At 27.3% G+C, this 18,850-nt stretch overlaps 1 protein-coding gene across 2 annotated transcripts in view; it reads left to right on the top strand.

Moving 5' to 3' along the window:
- The first annotated feature begins 846 nt into the window (after positions 1–846).
- The window catches only part of LOC107440536 (mediator complex subunit 16), a 41,224-nt gene continuing 23,220 nt past the window's right edge, over positions 847–18,850 (top strand). Inside the window, exons 1-11 of one of the 2 annotated variants that reach the window (XM_087154015.1) lie at positions 847–878; positions 3,747–3,893; positions 5,466–5,571; positions 6,078–6,167; positions 6,988–7,122; positions 8,701–8,806; positions 11,168–11,251; positions 12,626–12,706; positions 14,219–14,290; positions 14,611–14,714; positions 18,256–18,398. In XM_087154015.1, coding sequence (XP_087010141.1) covers positions 862–878; positions 3,747–3,893; positions 5,466–5,571; positions 6,078–6,167; positions 6,988–7,122; positions 8,701–8,806; positions 11,168–11,251; positions 12,626–12,706; positions 14,219–14,290; positions 14,611–14,714; positions 18,256–18,398 — 1,085 coding nt within the window. In that variant the 5' untranslated portion in view covers positions 847–861. Of the gene's footprint in view, positions 879–1,489; positions 1,747–3,746; positions 3,894–5,465; positions 5,572–6,077; positions 6,168–6,987; positions 7,123–8,700; positions 8,807–11,167; positions 11,252–12,625; positions 12,707–14,218; positions 14,291–14,610; positions 14,715–18,255; positions 18,399–18,850 lie in introns of those variants that run through there. The other variant, XM_043049781.3, reaches the window with a different exon arrangement.

An 18,850-nucleotide genomic window follows, 5' to 3' on the forward strand; every position in this document is an offset into this window, starting at 1 on the left:
TAAAAATGTTTCCGTTAAAAGTTTTCCTCTGACGAATTTGTGTCTCTCCAAAAGTGTTTGAACCACCAAATTTTGATTTTGAGCTCTCAGAAAACTGCAAACTTTGCATCGAATTAGTCATTCAGGATTATTTTGTAGACCAATTAAATTTCTTCTCCGCGTCAACCAAATAAATAAATAAATAAACCTAAATTCTTTCAGCGTTTAATTCAACAATAAATCTCTCAATCGGGCTGATGGCCAAGCGGTCAGCGTGCCTGACTATGAGGCCAATGGTTGCAGATTATAAATCCCGCTCAGAGGATTGATGTTTTCCCCTGTGTTGTTCTCCGTCGAACGCAAAATAAGAATTATAGTTAATGATTTTTAACTAAAATTTTTTATAAAATGAGGAAGAGCGTGTATGCTCTTCCTTTTTGTATGATTTTGCTCAATATGTTTCATTGGCAATAAACTCTTGGCATAAAGGCTGTTGTGATGTCAACCGACGTCACCTTCCGTCATCACTACGAGTCAACGACGACAGCCTGTAGTTTCTGAATAGCGGCGCTGCCTTACCTTTCCAGAGAGTATATATACCCATTCCTAATAGATGTTCATCGCTAACCTTGTTACGTGCTGTAAGCATGTTATTGTTATGTTATGTTTTATAGTTTTATTAAACTTATATCTTTGTTATTATGTGTCTTCATTGGATACCACCAAGAATATCTCACAATACAATAGTAGTAAATCACCGCAATCTAGTTTTGCCGGCTAATCTCTAGGGAGCATCAAAGGTCTCGAGATGAGGGGGATTTGAGGAAAGCCGTTTCCAGGGATGAAATGTCTATGTCACAGGAAAAATATTTTTACCCGAAAATGTGTCTTCTAACGTGGTTAGATATCTGTTTTTCTATTGCTGATATTATGAAGAGGACACTTATAATTTAAAAACTATTAATCATATCAGTGAATTTCATCTCATTCAATTCAGTATACAAGATTTATTAGAAATATATAGATAGCAAAATTGTTGTTGTTGTAGTAGGCCATTAGGACAAGAGGTGTGATTGATCTTGTCTTCCAGCTGCGCCCTCTAGGACCTAGAATTCAAATTCTGCCACTCTCATACGTCACACCCGTTTATAATTATAGGGCTAACCCATTCATGCATCCATTCATTCAACCACAGATCATAGTTTTGATCTGCACCAGAGGAAGATCATTCTCCATTCTGCAGAGAAAGTAGCCCTCAAAAAGGCTGCACACCTGAAATTAGTAGTTTAAAAAACCTATTTAATTTAATAAAATTTTTAATTTAAAAATACTCTTTTGTAAATATAATGATCCTAAAAAAATTTTTTTTATTAGTTTAAAATCAGTTTCGAAAAATTGCGCAGAAATATTTTTATGTTTTTTTTAGAATTCAAATTTTATAAAGGGTAAGATAAAAGCGCACAGCAGATTATTTTAAGCGTGCAGCAGACAAAATTTATAAGAGAATCATATCCTCAAAACAGAACATAATCGTAACCATGACTGTTCGGCATTAGCCGATGGTTTTGTTTGTTTACTTATTATTTGTACTCGTTCATTTGTCTTCTGTTTATTAGCGGGTCTAACTAAATTATACTTATAGATGTTATACTTTAATTTATAAGCAGCAAAATTTATAAATAAGTTTTTGTGTTCTGTTTTCAAAATGGATCACATATATTCTGTTCTTCGAAAAATTACTCCCAGTGCCTCTACTAACACGGATTGGTAAAACAGTTTTAAAACTTTAATTGAAGTATTGTATAATTTCGTTATGGTGACAATTCACAACATCAAATGAAGTTGTCGTTATAGTGATCTTGTCTTTAAAAGCAAGTCAACCACACATGCTTACTTCATAAACAAAAATGGTTAAAATTATACGGGAAAATATAGTGAAATGTTTATTTTTCACTTTTCTGTATTAATATTATAAGTAAAAGTATCACCCGTTTCCCGTTTTTTTTCTCCATCATATTGCACCTAAGCAGCAGAAAATTGAATCCCCCCCCCTTAAAAATTATAACAATAAAGGAATGCTAGTAAATTTTAACTTAGCATTAACAGACCATTTTTGAACGTTTAATGTTGTTGATTGTACGAATTTGTCTTCATAGAAAACTGCTCAGATTAAGCTATATTCTTTATTTTGAACTTGTATTATAATCAATATAATTCATCTATCTTGAATTAAATAGATAGAGCAATGATATTTAGGAATTAGAAATATTATTGCTGAAATAAGGGCTCATTAGTAAATTAATTTTTAAGCATGTAAGCTATCAAGAGGTACTCTCATCTTGGGAACAATAATGAAATAAAAATTATTTTATTGGCAAAATTATGGAAGTTTAGTCACTGATTCACAAGATCAGTAACTAAAAGGCATTACTAAGCAATATTTATTTTGACTGGTTGGTTTAGAAGCCTATGTAACAATACTCTTTTGAAAAAAACTTAGTGAGTTTATATGAAAAATTACATTACATTTTATATTCAAATTTGGTGTTATAACAATAGAACGTAATTTGGTGTTATAACGAATAGTAAATAGTAAGCCCAATACTGCATATTTGGCCTAACATCTCAGTTTTATAATTATCGTATTTTTAAGAAAGAAATTGAAAAAATCTACATATCTAAATCTACTAAGTCAATAAACACAAAAGTTTTTTAAAAAGGAAATAAATAGGTAGATCACGAAACAAAATTTTTAGTTGACTTAATTTTTAAATGAAAAATTTAATGCTAAAAATCTCAATTTAAGTTTTTCAAAATGCTGTATGTTAAAAAAAAAAGTAGATAAAAGAGCTTAAAGAATGTAGGAAGAAAAGATAAAAAAAAGAAAAGAAATGTGTTTTCAAAATATAAATTAAATTTTGAAAATCACAGTTATTTGTCTTACCTAGTAGGAAAAAAATGATAATAAAGGAATAAAGTCTATTAGAAATGCCCTGTTAAAATGCTGTTCTATAATAGAAACAGCAAAAGCAAAATAAAACTCATGGTTCAGTGTAAAGTAATCTAGTTTCAAGTCAACAAATTTAACTTTTCCCTTTGCTTTTCAGAACATAAATTTGCTAATTTTAGAACTTAATAAATCTGTGTAAAAACTACTTCTAATAATATATAGTAAAAAATAAGATATTAGATTACTCTTTATAAATCTGTTCAAATTCAAACAAAGAAAACTTTGCTAAAAATATGTAAAAAAAAAAAAAAAAATACATAGCCGAATATTTAGCCAACCATTCGACTTGCCAAATATTTAGTAATGGAATGGGATCAAATAGTAGCTGAATATTCGTTATATCCCTATTCAAAATTATGTTAAAATATGCTATTTTGTGGCAATCACAGGCCAAAACACATACACACTCAAAAGAAAGAAAGGAAAAAAAAATTGAACAACAGAAAAAGGCATATTGTTTTTACATTGATTGCCAATCTACGGAACTATTGATAATTTATTTTCTGTTGGTATGAGTAAAATATTTACAGTCTCAAGCCAACTACTGTTAATTTCGTGTCTTTTAGCATAAAGAAATACAGCAAAACCATCTTCTATATTTTGGTGGTAAATTATGTTTTTACCAGAGTGTTAATCTATATGAAAATATAGATTAAAAGTGTTAGAAAGTAACAATAGTTCTTTCAGTTTTAAAATTTCAGAAAATTATTTTTATTCTATTTGTTTTTAGATGATTTTCTATGTTTTTGTGTTTTAGGATTACTGAAGGAAAAGCAGTACTGTCACTTTCAAGTCGAAATACAATTGCTTTTACATCAACTACAGATCTTCTTGATAGCACAGCTAAAATTTCAAGGATCCATGTTTATGTTGCTGATTTGAATATGCCATGGGAAGCATACAAGTAGGCAGTACTTTCCTTTTCTAGTTTCTGCCAGGGACTTTCGTTTCTTTTAAAATTAATCAACTTTTATTACAATGTATTGAACTGTGTAAACTTGTTGCAAATTTGTCTGTTTAAAATTTTACATTATGCATTTTATTGATAAAAATCTATTAGCATGATGTTATAAGTATTACTTTTAGTGAATTAGTTTCTAATTATCTATATTTAAACTCCAAAGTTTATGAGTTTTCGAAATACAAAAGTTGTTGGAGGGGGTCTAAAGATCCTGATCTCCAGGCTATTCAAGGAATGTAAGCTCAGATCCAACATTTTCATAAAATTTACCATAAGAGCTAAAAGCTGTTACATTAGTTTTTATTCAAAATATTTTGGCTCCCAAAAATTGGTCTTGATTCCCAGAAATGTTGCATTTTCGTATTTATATACACATTGTTTAAATCAGAAGTCGTCATGGAGAAATCTTCAGAGGAAGGCATTGGCTCACATTGGACTGTCTGGCCAACTATGATGATGATACCTATTGTTTGAGGAAAATTTATCACCATCATGGAATAATTTGCACTATCACTCATTAAGGTCAAAGTTTTTCTATGCAGTCAATATTTTTTAGCATCTTGAAAGATTTTTTAAGATTACTCATTATATATGTATGTATATTTAAAGAAAAAGGGCTTAAGTTCCTCAATCTTGCAGAGATTCATAGGAGAATTTCTTTTTCTGCTTCACAGCCATGTTTTTCTGCTATTACATCGTTGCATTTGACTTTCAAGCAGTTTGATGTGTGTAATAATCAGTATAAAGTTTTATAATAATTTAAGCATTTTTTTAAAAAAAATCATGATTTTTAAATTTTGCAAAAGCAACTGGCAATAAAAGGTTTGTTACTAATTTCAAGATTTGGTTAATATTTCAATACGTGAAACTTAGTTGTAATTGCTGGCAGAAAGTTTTTTAATTAAGATCTTGTGTTCACTGAAAGTTTTTTATTTTATCTTAGTCTATTTGGAACATTTAATCTAAAGGAGTAAAAATTAACATTGAGGTACAAATTTTTAAGCTACTTTTTCACTAAGTTATTTGAACCACATTTTACAAACCCCACAATTTCAGGTGATTTATTCCAAAATTTGAAAATAAGAAATCAAATTTTATTGGAGATACATTTATAAAGAGAAAGTATATTTTTGTGTCATATTGTGTTACTGAATTCATTGGTAGCACTGTTAATTATCATAAAATCAATTTTTTCAAAACATTAGGATTTCATTTGCTTGGAAATCTGACTAAAACTAATTTGTCAACTTGAAATAAATATTTTGTATATTTATGTTACATTTGCTCAGAAAAAATTTACTCTTAGTAAAATTTTTTTATTTTTTTTTAATTCTGCTATTATTATTTTACTTTTTGAATTCTGCTCTTAAATTTCATAAATTTTTGTACGGAAAATTACAATTTCATTTTTTTTTAAATATATTATTTCTGAAAATACTGTACATACTTATTTACTGACATATATTTTATAATAAAGTTTCTTACTTAAAGTTAATTACTTTTTTTATATTTTAGAGTTCTGAGTCATAATGAAGATATAACATGTGTTGAGTGGGACATAAGTGCTACAAAATTACTCATAGCTGATGCAGTTGGTTGCATTCAAGTGTGGGTAATGAATGTATGTATGACTTATGTGTTACTTATTGATTATTTATTTTGAACTATGATTTTTTTTTTTATAATTTAACTATATTTCATACCTTGAATTATTTATGATTTTTATCTCATTTATATAATTTTATAATAATTATATAAAATCAAAATTTTTGAACTGTAACGGAAAAGAGCATATATAAATATTATTTTTAAATTTATGTGTATTAAATATGTTTTTCTATGTTAATACATAGGTTTAAAATTTTTTTGAAGAACTGGAATTTGATTGCTCTTATTCATAAATACATATCATCTATATTAAGAAGAAAAGAAATTTAGGAAATTCGATACAAATATTGGAAAAATTATATGTACTTTTCATAAAAATATAGACCTGTTAATTTTTTTAAATAAGATGTTAATGCTGCAATGTATTATGTTATTATATTCGTAGTTTAAATTATGTTTGCATAATTTTTAAGTAAATTGTTTTTAGTTACATTATTTGGCATTATTTTGTTGTTTTAGGATTTTCTGTTGAATGATTGGGTACAAATCACCTCTACTACTTATGAAGAATACATTTTATCAGCCGCTTGGTTCCATAATGGTAAAAAAGTAAGTTTAAAAATTATTTTAACTGTGTTGTTAAATTTAATTAACATTCACAAATTAAACGTTAGTTAATTTGGTTTACTTATAAAGTTTCTAATAGTGTAAACGTTTTAATAGTGCTTTGAAAGTATATATGTTTCTCGATTTATAAGAAGTTTTGAATACAAAGCAATCACATTTATTATATATTTGTATATTGCACCATTTAATTAACATATCTTACTTGAACCTTGTATAGATGTTCAATATTTCAATTCAGTCCATTAATCTAATAATGTTGCAAAATATTTAACATTTAAATGAAAGCTAATAAAAGCTCTCAATAAGTTTTTAAAGCTAAAAATCAAATTTTTGTATTTATTATTTGTAATAGTTGAATTCCTTGTTGTTTTATAAACAATTTTATTGATCAAAGATTTTTCAAAATTATTGTTTAAATAATATAAGTAAACAAAATTATAATTTAAATGCATTTTTCCAACTTTAAATGTAATGCTTATTTTTTTTTCTTTATTTGAGGGCCATTAGTACAATTTGCTTAAAGGAATGTAAGAAAACATTATTACAAATAATGTTCATTTTTTTTTACATGGATCTATTTATCTTTTGAAGAATAAAATGTTAAAGTTTAAGATTACTTTAAAATTAGCTTTAAAATTTTAATAATGCATTAGTTGCATAAAATATGAAGAGAATAGTTTAAAATTTTTTTGAATCATAAAAGAATTGTTGAATTTTTTTATCTTTTTGCAAGAAACATCATCCTAACATATAAGCTGAGCTTATCATTAAATGTTTATTTTTTTTTCTCTCTTTTATTTAGATTGCTCTAAATATGGATAAGAAAGACAATCATCTGTATTTAGAAAAATATTCTTTTACCCGATTTGGACCTTCAGTCAAACAGTTTGGAGGAAAACCTAGTGAAGGCTTGATTGCCATAACAACAGCTGGAATGGTATTTCAAATAACTATTTTTTTTCACGGAGTTTTTTATGGTATATATTTTTTATTTAAAAATGTATAGGATAAAACTACAGCTATCTAATTTAATTAGAATGGACTAGACTTAATAAAGTTAGAAATTGCTAAATAATTGGAAATTCATCATCAAAAATTTCTACTTTCATAAATATTATAACAAAGTTCCTGCATCTGTGACATTTTAAATTTACAGGGGTCTGTCTAGGTTTTTCTGACAGGTACCTATTTTGTGAAAATTTAGACGTAATTTGTGAAAAATTAAAAATTATATTAAAAAATCAACACAAAAATATGGATTTATCGTTTCTTAAGGGATACAAAAATGAAATTTTAAGAAAAAGTATTTTGTGAAACTACCGTTTTTCCTGAAATTGAATTTGTGAAACTACCGTTTTTCCTAAAGTTGAATTTGTGAAGGTACCGCTAAACGGTAGTAAATTCGTCCTGGACAGACCCCTGATTTATTATATGCATTTTTTGAGAAGAGTATTTTTTTTTATTATGTAATGTCAAACGTCGATTTTCGCATTTATACATAATTTAAAAACTACAGATTGCAATTCGTATTCACACGATCTAAAAATTATGCAGCATGATTTATATTTACGCAATTTAAAAATTCAACATTGCAATTTGTGTTTTCACATTTTTAAAATCCAATATCGAGATTCATATTAACGCGGTTTTGAAATACAATATTACTATTCTCGAAGAAGTAAGTTTTTTCTTAAATTAGTTGCTGCAAAAGTGTCATATTTTTCATTAGTAGTTAATTTAATTATAAATGTTAGTTCAAAAAATTATGTTAAATTAGAAACATGTATGGTATAAAAAATTAAAATCATATATTGATTTTTTTGCACTTAAAATTGTTAGGGTTTTTGAATTTGAGTCACAATCACCCCTGTTGCAATGTGACTTGGGGGATTGGCAATCATGCGGGAGCCCTCTTGCAATTTAATCTATAAATCCTCATTATTTAATTAAGATTTAAAGCATTGAAACGTAAAAAAAATAATTTTAAATTAAAAATATGAGATTTTATTTTGTATAACTTATACAAACTACTAGCTTTATCTAAACCATTATGTATGTTTGAATATTGTTATCAAGTTACAGAAACTTATTTTGAACAACTTGAATTCAATTTTGAAATTGTTGATCTGCTGGGAAAAAAAAAGAAGAAAGAGAATGAACAGCATTCCCCTTTATGTTTTTAATAAGAAAAAATTAGTGAAATTATAGTGAATAGTGATTAGTGATTATTTTTTTTATGAATGCTGATACCGAAAGGGAAATATTTTTTTATTTTGAATATATGTAAATGATTCTATGAAGTAATTTAACTTAGAACAAAAATAAAATTAATATAACTGTCTTTCCCTTAAGTAAATGCTAATTAATTTTGAATTATTTTTTCTGATTTTATTTCATTGTTATCATTATTTTAAAATTGTTACTTCACTGTATAAATAAAATTTAATGTGCTTTTTTGTAATGTTTTGGTTTGTAGCGTAGTATAAGCATATTTTTTTTCCTATTAAACATTTAGGTATTTGTTCTAATTCTCCAATCAGATGGGAGCATAATAACTTCCTCAGAGATTTTGGGACAGTTTAGAAGTAAAATAAAAGTTGTGGATCTGTGTTATGCTAAAAGTAAGTGGCTTTAAAAATGTTTCCTTATTTGAAATGCTGTTTCAATCTACTCTATTTGTATTATAAATGTTTTGATTGATCTGTGGTTCCCAACCTTTTTAGCTGTGCAGACCTCAAATTATGTCCCCCCCCCCCAATTTTTTTTTTGAGGCCTGCTAACTACTAGCTTTATTTAAAGCAATGTCTATGTTTGAATATTCTTTTTAAATGATTATTTATGAAATATTATTCCTCTTGAAATATTAGTTGGAATTAATTTTTGCTTTTAGACATGACATTCTATATTATTGCTTTGATTATAAAACAGATTTTTTTCTAAACACTTAAAACAATATTCGTAAAAAATGAGTATTAAGTTTTAAATCAATGAACTACCACCAATTGAAATAACTATGTAATTGGGTCAATTACTAGAGATAACTAGATATCTCCATCAAAAGAGTGCTATATTTCTGAGACAGATCAATTATTTTACCTGAGACATAATGCCATTTCTGTTAAGACATTTTCTGTTTTTGCTGTATCGTGTTTAGGAAAAAACCCTGAAACATGTTTAAGTCAATGAAATATTTTCTTTCAAAACAGAATTTGGTGAAATTATTTCGAAAGACGGTCAAAAATTTTATGTATTTATTTCTAATTAATTTTTAGTTAAAAAGCAGGGAGTATCGTATTGGTTATTCCAGAATTGCAGCTTGTACACTTCTTCCTTAACCGAAAGCAGAGTTTCCATGGGGTCAAGGAAACCAGAAATTGTCAGGGGAATTAGATTTTTGGAGAAAAAAAAACTGAGAATTTTCTGAAAATAATGTAATTTTTTGGGCTAAACCTGCAAGAATCTTGCAGCAGACTTAGAAAATAACCAATTTCAAAATTGATGATAACAATTATTAAGGTTGAGCTTGGTTATTAGACTGAAATATAAAAGTTTGGATGGAACACAAGTATTTATTAAATATAAAATAACTTGTTTATGTTAATTAAACATGAACATAAGCAAGTATTTATTAAACAGAAAAAGAGGAACATATCTTTCAGTTTTAACGTAAAGAACAGTCAGTGCCTGTTTAAGCCAACCTACAATTCTTCGTTCTCAGCAGCAATATTTAGCCGATTGGATTAAAAGTAAATAAATATAACATCTGTTTTTATTATTTCTTGTGAGAGCTCTGCCTTGATATAGTATCAAAATACTTGATATCAAATATCAAAAAAATCATGGAATCAAAACGACTTGATACAGTATCAAAATATTAATTTGTAAAATATGCTCTGTTAATGATTTTTCATCTCAAATTTTATCTTCAGTAGAACCATATTTGTAGCTGAAAAATAAAAAGTTTTTAAAAATTAAATGTTCCTCGAAACATAAATTAATGTTAATAATGTAATTTAGTTTCTTAATCACAATTAAAGCATATGATGACTGATTGATGTGATTCAATTAATAAACTATGATTCATGTAGTTTTTAAAATTTCACTTTGTATGTATAATGTTCGTTTTATAATTTTTATACTTGTGTATTATAAAATCTACTTGTTAAAGCTAATCACATATCACATGCATAAATGTAAAATCGCATATTGTGTTTCATACTCACCTGATTTGAAATTTCCCATCTCAATTCGAGTATTCGTGCAATTTTAAATTACCCATCACACTTTCCGACCTGTGTAAACATAATTTAAGATTACATTCACATTCTTTAGAATTACACATCACACTTCCTTTTCCCATTTTTTAAAAAATTATACATCAGTATTCATATTAACATACTTTTAAATCCTATATAGTTATTTGTATTTACAGGATTTGAAATAGCACATCACGTCGTGATCTGTTTTCATGTGATTTAAAGTTACACATTACATTAGTATACTTATGCATACAATTTAAAAATATCACATCAGGATTCATATTCGTGTGATTAAAAAAATCACGCATTAAATTTATTATTCATGTGATTAAAAAATCCCACATAGGGATTCATAATGACACAATTTAAAGATTACCCATTGAGATTGTATTCAAACCATGTTGAAAATTGTTCTTTGTTAAAACATTGACAATATTCTATGGCTATTTGCTTTATACATATGCATTTTCCTGCTAAAATTTCCTGTATTTTTTTATTATTTAAAGCATGTTTTGCACAAAACGTTTCTGGTTTTCTATTTTCAGCTTTTTTAGCATTTTACCAAGCTCATCCCTGTTTAAAGCAGTTTTAGTTTTAATGTGAATTGAAGATCTTAAATACTCCATTTTTCATAAGATGTGTTTTGTGAGACGTAATAAATGACTGAAAAATATGCAATTTAAGTAGTTTTTTAAACAAGTAATATATGAATGTATCTTTTAGGTGGAGATTTTTTAGTAGTTGCCACGGATGGACTTGTTCAGTCATCTGTTCATTGCTATAGAGTTGGTTTAAAAGTTAATCAGGGTAAAACTTTTCGTATTATGTTTTGCAATAATAATTTTCTAAATTAGCTTTTATATTTTTTTTATAAAAATATGAGTTGTCATTTTTTTTTCATTTCCTTTATTTTTTTTAATGCAACTGTTCTATAAAAAAGTTGAAAAAAGAAGTATACGAATTTTCTTTTCAATTTCTCTTATAATACGTAATAGAAAGTACATAAATGTAATTTTTTGTTGTGTTTTAATTTTTAAAGGCAAGGGAAAAAAAAATTTTTTTTAAAAAATTTTATCTTTAAATAAATTTTTTGTTGACTCAAAATTTGTTTCAAATATTTGTTCCAGAAGTATACTCCTTAAATATTTGTTTTATTTCATGTAATAATTATTTTCTTTATACATTATAAATGTATAATTTATATATGATTATATGCAATACATGTTAATATATATAATGATATATAAATAAATTTTCTATCCATATTTCTTCTTTGAACAATCTACTGTGTTTTGCTGGTACTTTATATAGCCTCTCATTGGTAAAGCTTTTATGATTTATTTTTAAAATTTTTTCCTTAATTTTGTTGCAGTTTTTCCCTTATATAGGCTTTTGGGCATTTGAATTCCTAATTCAGTCTCTTCAAAGTTCAATAATAGAAAATTAGAAAATTTATTTTCAGTTGAAAACCTTTGTGAACAAGAATGTTAAGTGACATTGGCTAATTTTAAAATGTTTAATCTGGAAGTTGTTTACAAAACATGCATTCTCTTCTTAAACTGATTTATTTAAAAACCAATGTTAATTAATGACTTAATTTCTATGCTTTAAGTTGATATAATGTTTTAAAGCAACACCCGGTATCTGAGTGTCAGCACTTCATCCTTTCGTGCCACAGGTCCCGGGTTCAATCCTCGGACCGGGCAAGATTAACTCAACCTTTCATCCCTTCAGTAGATCAATAAAATGAGTACCAAGCATGCTTGAGGACTAAACACATGGGGTTCCACGTTGGACTGACCACCCAACCGGAACATCTGTTTCTGCACCCCAGAGCCCAAGATCAAGAAAACTGAGATAGGCACATCCCATACATGACTTGGCTCTCTATGAGCTGTTGTGCCACAGAGTTTAGTAGTAATGTTTTAAAGCCTATTGAAGTTTTCAAAACAACACTTAATGTGTACCATAAATTTCTTAAGTTATGTGATTGCCTAAAATGAAGGTAATGTGAGCATGATAATATTTTCATGTCTATAACTTGAATATTTGATTGTTTGTATTTCAATTGCATATGTTTATCTAGTTTAGCATTTTATCTTGTGTAAATCCTATAAAGAGTTTTATTTATATAATATGAATAAAAACTTTCAATGCATTATTTTTTTTTTAAATTTGCAGATGAATGCATAATCAGCTGCCAACCATTTTCAAGCTTTTATTTAAATTGTCATTCCAACTGTCTACTTGGAGAAAAACAAGGTATGTTAAGTCATGAAATAGAGAAATGTCGATTTATATTAATATATCTACTCTTGGTAATCACGAATGTACTTTGTTTGATGAAATGAAAAATTCACAGAAAAAAGGACAGATTAAAAGCTATAATCCTTTCTGACTGATACTGTTCTTTCAATGTCAAATGCAGTTTCACTAAAAAAAAAAAAAAAAAATTCTTAACGTTTTTTTTAATATTGAAAAAAATATTTATTTAACCTATTTCATTATTTATAAACCTTTTACCTAAAAACAACTTTTTATTTAAAAAAATTGACAGCATACAGAATCATTGGTTGTCTGCTGACTAAGTCTATTACAACATGATTCATATTGTAGGAAACTAATTGTCATTGGTCTATTTGACTAGGGAGACTGAACACACTAATAAAACGGATTTTATCATATTAAATAAAAATATCATTTAGAGGAACATAAGTGTGTTTTGTATAATTTTGGTTGAAAATTTGTTTCAATTTTTGGTAATGCAACTTTTGGCCTAAAATCCACATTTTGGTTTGGCCACTTCATATATTCTAACAGCACACAATAAATAATAATTTACGTGCATAAGTAATTCACTTTCATTGGCAGTGGACTGACTAACTTGGCGACTATTTTGGTGATCTTTTTTTTGAGTGAACTTTGATGACATAAGTCCATCTTTCCAAAATTTCGAGGTTCTGAAGACGTTAGGAAGCTAGATATTTGAGAATTGACTAGAAAATTGGCAACTTATCTCCTGAAAAAATTCTATGTGATGAACCATTTTGGTGTTAATATTAATACAGAATCACATTTTTCTCTAAAAAAACATCTAAAGCAGCTTCATTTGAAAAACAGATAAATGTTTCTATTTCTTGTGCAGTTTTATTATGAACTGCATGTTGTTGTTATTCAACAAATTTTTAAATAATTCAATCGATAATTTAAAAATCAAAATATCAATTCTTTTGTTTAATTATTTGTCATTAGTTTCCAATATCTGTACTATTTATCTCATAGTTCTATTATTTGGGTACAATATTTTTTTAAATTTATATTTAAGTTCACTCCAAACTGTTAAATAAAGCTAATATGTTAATTTTTTTTTAGTTAGATAATTTTTTAAAGTTGTCTGAAATTTAGGTGTTAAAGTTTAAATAGATCATTAGCATTGTTTGTGAACTAGTTTATTTTCAAGCTCCCTGGTCTGGAGAGCCTACTACTTTTTTTATGTTTCTATCCCTGATTCTAATAACAATAATATCTATCTAGTTTTATTCAAAATAATTCTGCCTATTTATTAAGAAGTAGTTGCATGCTTAAGTTAATATTTGTTTCAAAAAGTCAAATGTTCTCAACTGTTATTGAGGGTCAAACAATATCGAATGCATAGCCCTCTCTCCAGCTGTAGACATAACAATGTATTTGGACATGCCTCCTAAAAATAAATAATAAAATTAAGTTTCATTTCTTTGTTTACTATACATACATTTCAATTTTTATTTATTCCAGCTTATACAAAAGTTACTCATCTCAAATTCATCCTTCGAGAGGCAGCTGATGCTGTTGTTATAACTGCATCTGGTAAGAATATATTTCAATTTTTCACTTCTTAATTCATTATATATATATTTTTTCATTTATAATTTCCTATAATTTTGAAACCAAAATTTGACTTTTAAGTTTTACTTATTTGAAAATATCAACAATTTCTTTTATGTTTTTAATTGATAAAATTGAGAAAAAGTAAAAAGAAAAAAAACAGTTATTTATTTAGTATTATTAATATTTTTTCGTTGCAATTTTTTAAAAAAATACCAATTTTTAAAGCTATTTCTTAGATAAATAGAATAGCTAAAAAAATGTCTTTTTTATAAATGTTTAAAAGATGCTTTAAATTTAAGGTCCAACTGGAAGCACTGTTGAATTATGGGAACTGAGAGAGAAACCTGTGATATTTCATAAATTGATAAATACTGCTGCTTTGGAAACTCAACCTAAAACAGTGGTAAGATGAATTATATTAATGAAAATTATTCTGTTATTAAAAGCGTTAGCTTATTTTCAAAATGAGACTCATCAAAAATGAAGGAATTATCAGTAGCAGTTATGGGATCATTTTGATCTTAAGACCATCCTCAATACTTCTTCACATGCACACACTTTTCAAGAAATTTGTACGAGACAATACTCAGGCAATTTTAGATAAAATTTTATCAAAAAATTACATAGTTAAAGATCAATGTAATGAGTAAAGAATGTTATTATTACAAGTCACTTTCAAAATGCTAATACAGTCAAACCCCTTTATAGTGAACATGGTTTATAGTGAATTCTCTGATATAGTGAACAAAATGTTCGCTCCTGTGCCTTGCTGTACACTTATATCATTTTTTGTGGATATGATGAACCAAATGAAGAGAGGAAATTAGATATTATGAACTTTTTCTGTCTTTGACTGAATTTTTTTCTTCATTTTTTGGTAATTTTGAATTTCTACATAAAATACATATACCAATTTTCTAAAGCCATCTATTAAGTTGAATGTATCCATAAGCATTTTTTCTTGTTTGCTTCTTCTATCTCAGTTTTCTGTCCCTAAAGAAAAAGGCCACCCTTAAATTTTTTGCACTCAAGACGAAGAGTAATAAAAAATAAAAGTTAACACATTGTTTTTTAATCATTTTTGTATTTCTTTTTATTGGTCATTTATTTAACTAATGTGTAATAAAAGGGAGCAGTTTTGAAAAATTAGTTAAAATTGTTTGCAGTATGGATATAGTGAACTCCCGGTTATAGTGAACCGAGATTTCGGTCCCTTGAAGGTTCACTATAATAAATATTGACTGAAAAAGTTTTATGTTTATAACAAGCTGAAAATTACTACTGCAACAATTTATTTTTTCTTAGGAAATGCATTTTTCTGCAGTTTAAGTGAGCAATATTATGAGGATGAAAAAGCATAAAATTGAAGACATTTTTATTTTTTTCATGTTACAATAGAAAAAAAGGAATGCTTAAATATTATGTATAAGTGGCTCGTGAAGTTATTGTTTAACTTACCAACTGTTTTCTTAACCTTCGTTGACCTGCCGACCCAATTTTTTAGCTTTACGACTACTAATGTTCAACTCCGTAGCCTTGTTATTTCGAACCTAATCCAGAAGACGAGAACTCTTAGACCAATTATTGGGAGAAATTTGCCTTTGTGGAGGACTTTTTGATGGACTTTCACTTGTGTTACATGGAGCAAGGGGACTCTAACCCATGATTACGTCTACCACTGAGGATATTTTACATCAGCACTGTGGTCGGTGCAAACCGGATGCAGAATTCGTATCAACCAAACGTTGCTGGGATTCGAAAGCTGTTCACCTCATTGGAAGGCGAACGCTCTATCCCCTGAGCAGTATATCTACCATGTTCTCTTACTTCTAATACTGTAAAATTGTTAATACTGTTAAAATCGATATACGTTGTAATCAAGGCTTACGGACCATTACAATATATTGCACTTGCCTCTTGTAATAACTTCTAGTTCAGTCTACAATCAGTAAGCAAAAACTGTTTTCTCTAGATATGTATTTGGAATCAAAATAGTTGTTCAAAATAAAAAGGAGAGAGAGGTATCTATGTATATTTGATCTTTTAGTTCTTCATTATTATTTTAGCATTAAGCATTTTTATTTTTTATAATGGCCAGCTCTGTATAAAATCAATTAAGTATGCTATTTTTAATTGTCATTGTAATGGGGTTTTACTATATATCAAGAGGCAATAAACTATAAGCTTTTTGATACATGTTTCAAGAATAGCATTTGAGTTACCCTCCTCAAAAATTTTACCAGAAGTGAAAATATTCCTCGTAAGTGTTTTCTCGATTCTAAGATGCTTTTTTATGTCATTTTTTTCATACATAAAGTTTATAAATTTGTGTACATAAATCAGTGATGGGTTGATTATGACACCTTTTTCATGCATCTTGGATTGAGGAAATTAACTGTTATTGCTATAACATTGCTGATGGCCATCCATCTAAGACAGGGTTTCTTAACCTGTGGTTCATGAACCCCTAAGGGGTCCATGAGTTATATTTTGGGGGTCCGCTGACTACTCCTAATTTTTGAAACGTTTGGAAGCCTACCCATTGCTTGTAAATCGAACTATGGCAGCTATAATTCCGTTTGCTACTGTGTATCTTTGCGAAGCGGGATTTTCCACATTTGTGACAATGAAAATATAACATCAAAATCGATTGAATGTTGAACATGATATACACGTTGCTTTGTCGAAAACCATCCCCCAATTAAATTTATTAATTAAGGAAAAGCAGCAGCAACCTTCACATTAAAAATTTTAATTTTAAAAATTTTGTATACTTTTAAAATAATAAAATTAAATGTTTTCTAATAATTGATGTTTTTTGCAATTATTTTTTTTCACAGGGGGGTGGTCCGTGACTTCTTAAAAAATTTTAAAAGGGGTCCATTATATCAAAAAGGTTAAGAAACACTGATCTAAGACATTGGAGCAGAGTTAGTCCCAAAATAATTTATTGTTGCAAATAAACAAATAGTGACGGGCATCCCAAGTAGAACTTCACACATACAGTTGTGCAAAACCAAGTAGTTGTTGCAATGAAATCAAGAAAAAGATAGATATACAATATCTTAGAAGATACTGTGTATAACAGCATAGCCAAGCTTGGCTACCATGTCACGAACAAAACATTTAATTTTAATATAGTAAAGAAATATTAAGCATGCGAGAAAATAAGCATGGAATTCCAACAACTGAAAATAACTGCACCTACTTTTGTAAGAGATTTTTCTACTTAAAATAGAATAAAATCTACAAAACAAGCTTTACTTTGTCAATGAGTATTTATGTGCCTTTTAAAATAATTTTATAGAGGAAGCTTTTTTAATGCCACCAATTAAAGTATGAATTTTGAACGTGCTGTAAAATAGCCAGAAAAAACTAAACTAAATACATTATATTATGTTTTGTTTTTAGTATCTTTAGTCTGATTAATCTGCAAATATAAATGAAGTGATATTTTATTTAAAAATGTTTTAGTTAAAAATTCAATCAATAATTCTAGAGTGCTTATTTCTCATAATTAATTTGTTATAATGTAATCTGTGTCTGAAGTGGCAGTAATTTTCAAATGTAATTTTTTATTTGAAATTCACTTCCCAAAAATTAACACAGTAAAATTACTCGTAACTTTTTTTTAATTAATTTTTTTAATAACGGCGCTTAGAACAGTCCTCCTTTATTTTTCTAAAAATAAAATGCAATGGATATTTTTTTTTTTAGAATTGTATTATTCCTCTCAACTAACAAGTGATTTTTAAAACTTCTGATCTGATTTTTTTCCTATTTGTGCGATTTTGAAATTCATGCAATTTTATGCTTTTAGTATTAAACTTATACAATTAAGCCATCTATATGATAAAATTATTAACTTGATTTCAATTTACAAATTTGAAAATATGTTCCCATTTTGCCTTTTGTAAATACAAATATAAATTTTTTATCTTTAGGTATGGCAACATCATACATCATCAACTTCTCCTTCAGGGGTAGTGGCAGTTGCAACTCCCCGTTTATCCATTTATGATGCAAATCCTCCTCCATCTTATATCCTTGTAGCTTACAAAGATAATTCCATCAAGTGCTTTTATAGGTACAATTTTACAACTGTTATAATATGGCGTTATAGTTTTATTTCTCACAATTGTTAAAGTGTAAAATCTGTCTCACTTGAGAATTTTTTAATTAAAATTTTTTACATAAATTATGTAACGAATAATGTTGTGTGTGCATAGGTTTTCTTACTGCTATTCACTGTACTTCAAATTAAAATAAATAAGAAAAATTTTCTATCCTCTTCAAAAATGTAAATGTAACTTCATTAATTAATTTACTAATTTTTTTTGTAATTCATTTATAAATTATTGTAAAATTTTCATTATTTACTATTTGGTTTTCGAATATTTCTGCATGCCTGAATTATTGCATGCTTCATGAAAGCTGGTAAATTTTGTTAATTTTTTTCTTCTTTAAAAAAATATATAATTCTAAAAATTTGTTTTCTTTAGCTTGTAATTCCCAAAGTTTTTTTAAATTTTATTTTTA

Source organism: Parasteatoda tepidariorum, chromosome 10 (assembly GCF_982258835.1).
Source record: "Parasteatoda tepidariorum strain Cologne lab strain chromosome 10, Ptep-v5.0, whole genome shotgun sequence".
NCBI lineage: Eukaryota > Metazoa > Arthropoda > Arachnida > Araneae > Theridiidae > Parasteatoda > Parasteatoda tepidariorum.